The 7,086-nt window shown below is 44.4% G+C and overlaps 1 protein-coding gene across 3 annotated transcripts in view; it reads right to left on the bottom strand.

Moving 5' to 3' along the window:
• Window positions 1–87: 87 nt before the first annotated feature.
• The window catches only part of myo7aa (myosin VIIAa), a 34,204-nt gene continuing 27,205 nt past the window's right edge, over window positions 88–7,086 (bottom strand). Inside the window, exons 38-48 of one of the 3 annotated variants that reach the window (XM_081715821.1) lie at window positions 6,798–6,909; window positions 6,396–6,551; window positions 5,795–5,900; window positions 4,458–4,571; window positions 4,079–4,166; window positions 3,841–3,947; window positions 3,495–3,680; window positions 3,126–3,242; window positions 2,634–2,717; window positions 2,406–2,525; window positions 88–1,848 (exon numbers count right to left, since the gene is read on the bottom strand). In XM_081715821.1, coding sequence (XP_081571947.1) covers window positions 1,756–1,848; window positions 2,406–2,525; window positions 2,634–2,717; window positions 3,126–3,242; window positions 3,495–3,680; window positions 3,841–3,947; window positions 4,079–4,166; window positions 4,458–4,571; window positions 5,795–5,900; window positions 6,396–6,551; window positions 6,798–6,909 — 1,283 coding nt within the window. In that variant the 3' untranslated portion in view covers window positions 88–1,755. Of the gene's footprint in view, window positions 1,849–2,405; window positions 2,526–2,633; window positions 2,718–3,125; window positions 3,243–3,494; window positions 3,681–3,840; window positions 3,948–4,078; window positions 4,167–4,457; window positions 4,572–5,794; window positions 5,901–6,395; window positions 6,552–6,797; window positions 6,952–7,086 lie in introns of all 3 variants that reach the window. The other 2 variants (XM_027009347.3, XM_081715822.1) reach the window with 2 other exon arrangements.

Below are 7,086 nucleotides of genomic sequence, written 5' to 3'. Positions count from 1 at the left end.
CCTTAAACCGAGCGTTTCCTAAATCACAAAGACACATTCTACTTACGTATGTTATAACCATTTAGCGCACTTCCTCTTTACTGTAAGGCAGATAAATCATGCAAGAATTCACTCTGCTTGTCAAATAAAAGCAATTGGAACACCACTTACACAGTAACCTCTTGGTTAACATTATATAACAGCAGCATTTCTCGACTGAATCCTTAGGGATCACCCACCAGTTCATACCTTTGCTCTGTACCGGCTCCCAATAGAATTACTGTATTTAGTCTTGCTTGGTTTGTTCAAGTCCATTGGGAACTGGGATAGAGCAAAATGATTGTGGATCTCCAAATGTTTGACTGGGAAGTTACTAATGTACATATAGGGGAATTTAACTTTACTATTCAGCTCAAAGCCTGGTTGATATTTTCACAGCCACCACTATGTTCTTATGGGTTACACCTATCCAGACTCCAAGCTTCATCAATGCGGTTTTGAAATAAGGCCTCTGTTCTCCAGCTTGGGTTGTACATGACCAATACCTCGGCCTAACAATATCATCTTAGACAACGGTTCTACTGTTGAGGCTATGACTCTTCTGGAAACGATTTCTTTAAGGATGGCTCCACTACATGCCAAACATTTTAAACAAAGAAGCACTTAAAACAAAACAAGGTTAGGCTGTTAAGTCTATTTCATAGCACGCTAACCTATAAAAACCTACAGCACAATTTGTTCTTGAAAATAAAAAAAAACAAACAAACATTAAGGCTTCTGAGAGAACACTAAGACATAAAAAATGTAATCTGTTAGTAATCTTAGTAATCTGTTTACACTGCCAGAAATTAATTCACAAATATTATGCATTACAGTGTTATGGAAGTCTAGAACTAGCAATTTATGTGGCAATACATAATATTTATTTCTGAGGGCAGAAATCTCTCTCTCAGACTTTTTATGCATTTGTCTAAATGGCTCTCTAAATTGTCACAGTTGTAGTCTGTAATGGTACATTGTAAAAGGATGTAATAATGTTGGTTGCAAAATAAACACCCATTAACAGGCCAGTTACCCAGCGGGGGATGGGCTGTTTCAAGAAGCGGTAAGTCTCACTTTAACAACTTCAGTCAAACGTATAAACAAGACAAGAGGGGAATTAAAATCTTTCTGGACAGTCTTTGCAGTCCAGTGAAAACTATTGCATCATAAGGCAATCCTTGGGTGTCCATTACTTTAACTGCCCACTTCTTAAACACATAAGAGTAATTACAATAGTAGTAGTAAAAAAAAAAAAAAGTTCAAAAAAATTGGTAACTGCTCATTTTAGTTATAATTTCAAATGCAGACCTTGGCAGCGTGTTTCTAACCTACCATGGCTGCATTTGTGCTGGTTAAAATCACATGCATACAGTGCAGAACAGCCATCTGGAGGTCAGCGTTTGTCGCACAGAGACTGGGTACGGGGTGGTGGGTGGGTCGGTATCGGTGTGTATGTGCGTATGTTTGTGTGTGTGCGTGCGTGTGTGTGTCGATGGGCAGGAGGCGAGCGGTTTTGCTTCCAGATCCGCCTGGGCCCTTTCAGAGGTAGTCGTCCTCGCTGGAGGCCGACGAAGTTCTGTCATCCTCGCCAGGGTAGGCGGAGCCCCACGAGCTGGCCGACGGGCTACGGCTCATCCACCACAGCTGCCGGGCGAACGTATGGCTCCAGCTGCAAGGCTGGCCCACAGGCCCCAGCAGGCGCACCAGCTCCGCCGCCTCCCGCCAGTAAGATGTTCACTTGCTCTGGCCCCGTGTGCTCCTCTGCTTGCTCATTGTGGTCAGCATCTGGCTGATGTACGAGGTCAGCAGGTCATCCATCTTGTAGCCCTGTCATGGAGGATTGAGAAGATCGATTCTACACTAATGGCTTCAGACCAGCAAACCACTGCTGGCTTCCTTGTCACCTTTAGCGGTCGTCACCGTTGTTACTATGGCAGTGTCCTGGAGTGCAGCACCTGTTTTAAACTCAGTGAAGGATTTATTACCTGACGAGCAGAGCCCAAGATGTCTAGAGATATTGTTTCCAAACGAACACAACAAAAATTATCATCTTGACTGATGAGTCTTGGTTCTTTAAAGCCCGGAAACACATTGACTGAGCATCCTCCCTCAAACACCAACACTCCCAAAGTCCAACACTCTCCAACAAACATTTGAATGTACAAGGAAAGAAGTTACAAGCTAAATGAACCAGTGTGCATAGAGAATAACATTCTAGAAACTTCCCAACAATCACAAATAGGCTCAGCACACCAAACTAGCATTTGCGTTTCACTGGAGATCATTATTATATTTCGTTTTTTTCAGTGAAGGTCACAGCGACCAAAACAACGGAGCCCCCCAGTTCCATTTTGCTCCATGCCGAGCTGAATGATTTCTCTTACCAGCGAGGTCTCGCAGAGCAGCTTGCTCCCTCGCACCAGGTTGCCGATGGTGATGTGGAAGTAGGTGTTGCCGCTGCTCCAGTTGGAAATCTTCGTGAAGGGGTGAGTGGTTAAAATATCCTGGGACAAAAAACAAAAACAAAAAACGGGGAGGATTAATGAGGATTCATGATCGCACTCTGATGAAACCCCTTTCTGGGGCACACACAGGCTGGCTGCGACACACACCTTGGTCTTTGGTTCTATGAGGCTCACACCGTGCTTGTTGATGGCTATCAGCAGGATCTCGGGTAAATTTGGCTCAGTGGTTTGCTGGAGTGGGCAAGAGATGAGAGGAGCTTGCGTCACCGTGCCCTTACTGTAACTACTGTCTCTCTCCCTGGCACTGCCTATGCTAGCCACCCCAGCACACACGCACAAAATCTGGAGGGTAAATGTAGTACCCCTGCCTTGTTCTAGTACAAAACATCCCCTGTGTAACAGAGACTAATTTGTTCCGAGAATTCATCGAGCAAAATTCACCTAATACATCTTATGTTAATGTGTAAACACATTAGTCCTCAGGATTGCAACAATGTCTAGACATGAAAAACGTAATAGCTAAAGGATTGTATATAGTTTAATTAAAATTGCTTGATGTGATGGGTGATGATCTCGTTATATAACACAAAGTTTGAAAAAGCTATTTGTCTACAGCTGTCAGTAATGTGGGATCATTACCTTCACTTCGAAGAAAGCCGAACCGAACGTAGGCCACTTGAAAATGATCTTCAGAAACATGAGCTTGGCTTCCTCGCGAGATTTGCCCGCTTGCTTGTTGAAGTATGCCAGAATCGACTGTCTCAAAAGAAACAAGGGTCAGTCCACACTGGCAGGCAAAATGACAGCGAGGGGCTAATGCTGGCAAAAGTAAAAAAAGCCAAGGTCTAAGGAGCGGGCGAAGAAACTGACCAAGGTCACATCACATCACGGAGAAGGGAACAGGCTAAGAAACTGCTCAGGGAAATCTGGCTGAGAAGTTGCAGCTATGCAGCCGAACAGGATGAGAAATGTCACGAGTGTCAGCGAGTGTCGCAGTGACAAACGCACCCTTTTCCAGTCATCAGGGGAGAGCTGGCGAATCAGGTCGTGTGGAATCAGCTCTTTTAGTAACTTGGGGATGCTGGGAAAATACGATTTGTCATCCTCAAACTTGACTCGGTAGATCAGAGCTGCCAGCTGAAAGACTTCATCCCTGGAGCATTTGTGGTAACCACGGAGATACTTGGGAAGTTCCTGGACTCAGGAGGTGAGGACACGATGGTTAGGATTGGCTTACAGATGAGATTGCATGCATTTCCATGACGCAAAAACAGAACAGGACTCACTAGCATGAATCACAACAGACCCAGGAAAATTCATATGAACAGTATTACCCATAAAACCGTTACTCTACCTGATAGTAATGGAAGATGGAGTCTGCAAAAGAATCTTTTCCAGGGATTGTGCTTGTCCACAGCTTCTTCATGAAGAACACCTGGTAGGTCAGTGAAGGCACTATACCTGAACAGCAAGACGAGAAGGGCATTTCTGAAGCTTCCTGATTCAATTAGGTCGTATGAAAGCAAGCTTGAATGAACCAGGTGCTGAGCGGCAGAAATGGATAAGGATTCGAGAGACTGCGGTGACTTTACCATCCTTAGCAGGCCTGGCTTTCTTGATCCGGTCAGTAAGATGTCGAACAAAGTCAAAGAAGAAATCACCTTCTGGGACGCTTATGACCTAGCAGCAAGTTTAAAATGTGCCGTTATACCTTTTTTTTTCCACTGGAGTAAATTTAAATGACTGTAATTTAATGCTGTCATGTAAAATTCATCAGTTCATAACTCATAAGGATCGCTCATTTTTGCTTATGAGACTGAACTGTATTGTAACAGAGTTAGAGTTAGAGTAGAGTTAGAATAAAGAGGTGAGCAGGTTAATGAGTTGAAAACGGAGTGCACTGAGTGCATTTTGCTCCGTGTCCAGATTCGCTGCACTGTGAGCAGAACAGCTCTGTGCAGACAGCAGTACCTTATCGGAGATCTTTACAAACAGACTGAAGCCCTCTGGAGACTTGAGCAGCAGTCTGCCAGAGATGTTCAGACAGAAGTCCTTAGCCTTTGTACTGGACTCCACCTCAAAAGCCTGGAGAGACAAGCAAGGGGACAAAGGAGAGGTTCTAGAACGCCCTTTCAGTTTGACCTCTATTCAAATTGTATAAGTTACAATGGATCAAATAAATGGAAGATGGCTGAGTCCTAAAAGAGACATTGAGATATCAGAAGGTAGACACTGCTGGCCTAAGCAGTGTGACTGATCTCATACCAGCCAGAAAATGACTTTCTCTCCAACAGGACAAAGACATAATAATAAAATAATGAGATTTTCTTCATCCCCCAAATAAAAAAGGATGCGACACAGGGAGAGAGTCCTCCCTGCTGTCTGGTTGGAAGTATTCTCTAATATCACACAGGCTGGGACATAAGTCATTTCACTTCGAAGTAAATGGCAGTATTGGAGCACAGCAGATGCCGTCTGCTAGACTCTACTGTGCTTTCGTTCAGAGAGTGCCTTTACAGTACACTCCCAGAAAACTGACTGAACTGCCTCTGTAAAGGCAGCATCATAGCCCCCTCTTCTACCCCATGGTCCATGTGGTGATACTACAGGTTTTATTGTCATTGTGTCACACGCCACGCCACGCCATGTCACAGGCAGTAGCTATAAAGGTGCAGATATTACACAACCAGACAGCGATACCTGAATATTTTCAACTAAAAATTGTAATTTTACATTTTAATGAACTTGGGGACAGACAGTGAGCCCTTGAGAGTACTTTTAGTGATCCTTTGCATCAGACACAGCTGTCTGATGTCAAAGCATTAATTGCGTCAAATGTAATTATACATGTGATGCCAGTTATCCTGCTCCAAAGGTTTATTTCGCAAGCTCTTCACAAGCAGGGAAACGCTTCCCTTTTTTGGTGCTTCGCTGAATTAAGCCCACGACACGTCTGAAATGCTCAATGGTGAGGTCTGGCATCCCAGACCCAGCACTGTCCAAACTCCCTTTTAAAACACAGACCTATCACTTCTTAAAACATACACCCATATTTACCTACTGCGCTGCCCCTATGTGGTAAATTGCTCCCCAACCCATAAAATCCATACTGGTCCCCCAGGAGACTGAGGCTGTACCCAGTGCCACTGGCACTGTTAATGTTTACTCACTGCCGCCAGTTACATATAGATTTTACCCACCGTGCCACTAAATACTCCCTAACGCAGCAGATCTGTCTCCCAGGTGACAAAGGCCGTACCAAATAATACGTGTGTTCACATAACACAAATAGTCACACCCTGCGGTACCTCATCGGTGTCATCCGGGAAGTACACTTTGTGAAAGATCTGTGTTGTCTTGTGCTGGATAGCCTCCACTTCCACCAAGTGTGGAGGGTACTTCCTGGAGCCATTCCTGTTACACAACAAAATACAACATACCCTAGAGGTACTGTTCAAAACAGAGCTCATTTTTTATTAGGAACAAGGCCCAGAAAAACAGAGAGAGGGAGTAACCACAACTAGAGTTGGTGAGAAAATATCGAGAGACAGAAAGAGAGAGCAATAGAGTGAGAGAGAGAGAGAAGCATGCAAGGATTTTTACCAATCCCCTCGATTGTCTAGTATTTAAAGGAAACGGGAAAGCCTAACTACATTTGGCAGTGCTATAACCTAATATAGTTTTATAAAATGCCAACATATTTGGCTGCATCGTTATCTTAGGAGATTAGCTTTGTATTTATGGATCCTTAATTTGATTTTGCTGCTGACAAAATGTTAAATAGGCCCCCAAAGGAGGCATTATATGTGACTGTCTGTCCTTTTGTGTGTGTGTGTGTGTGTGTGTGTGTGTGTGTGTGTGTGTGTGTGTGTGAGAGAGAGAATGGGAAAGAAAGCTTTATGGGAATACCGTAAGGCTTTCTGTAGTCTCTGCATGCAGTCTGGGGCGAGTGGGTGGTGCTTCTTGGACTGCAGGAACCTCTGGACATGGGGCAGAAGGACATTACTGGGAGGAAAGAGGCCAGTGCACAACCAGAGCAGCTCCCAACCCTTTTCCTCGCTGTACCTGCACGCACACACACGCGCACGCGCGCACACACACACACGCACACGCACACACAGGGCCAAAGATCAGGCTAATTCCAGTTTTCATACTGCAAAACAGATTCGTCTGCATTTCTGGAAGAATGTGACTTAGATTTGGTCCATGCGATGCATGTACATGAAAGCACTGCAACACAATATGAGCAAGCCATGGCACTGACTAGCCAGCTGAGTTAAAGGCTCAGATGGGCATTACCACAAGACTTACTTGACATGATTGTCCGTGAGCTGTTTAAGAATCTGACAGAAGATTTCATCTTTCATGGGCTCGGCCTTCAGTGCTCCCTCGAAGATCTGATCTGTGAGTTCGTTGACAGAGCGTGTTCGTTTGGACGGATAGTCGCCCATATATTTCATAATGGGTACGGAGGGACACATTAAGGAAAACTTTCGTTTAGTTCACCATGTTATGAGATGGCACTTTAATATCAGAGCCTGGTGTGAGGCATTCTGTTCTGTCCCTACAAATGGACACGTTAAATTCAGCTAGAAGATGT

The sequence above is a fragment of the Electrophorus electricus genome, chromosome 6 (assembly GCF_041902795.1).
Source record: "Electrophorus electricus isolate QZ-2024a chromosome 6, ASM4190279v1, whole genome shotgun sequence".
Taxonomy (NCBI): domain Eukaryota; kingdom Metazoa; phylum Chordata; class Actinopteri; order Gymnotiformes; family Gymnotidae; genus Electrophorus; species Electrophorus electricus.
The sequence above is the reverse complement of the archived record's forward strand: the minus strand, read 5'-3'. Positions and strand labels throughout refer to the sequence as shown.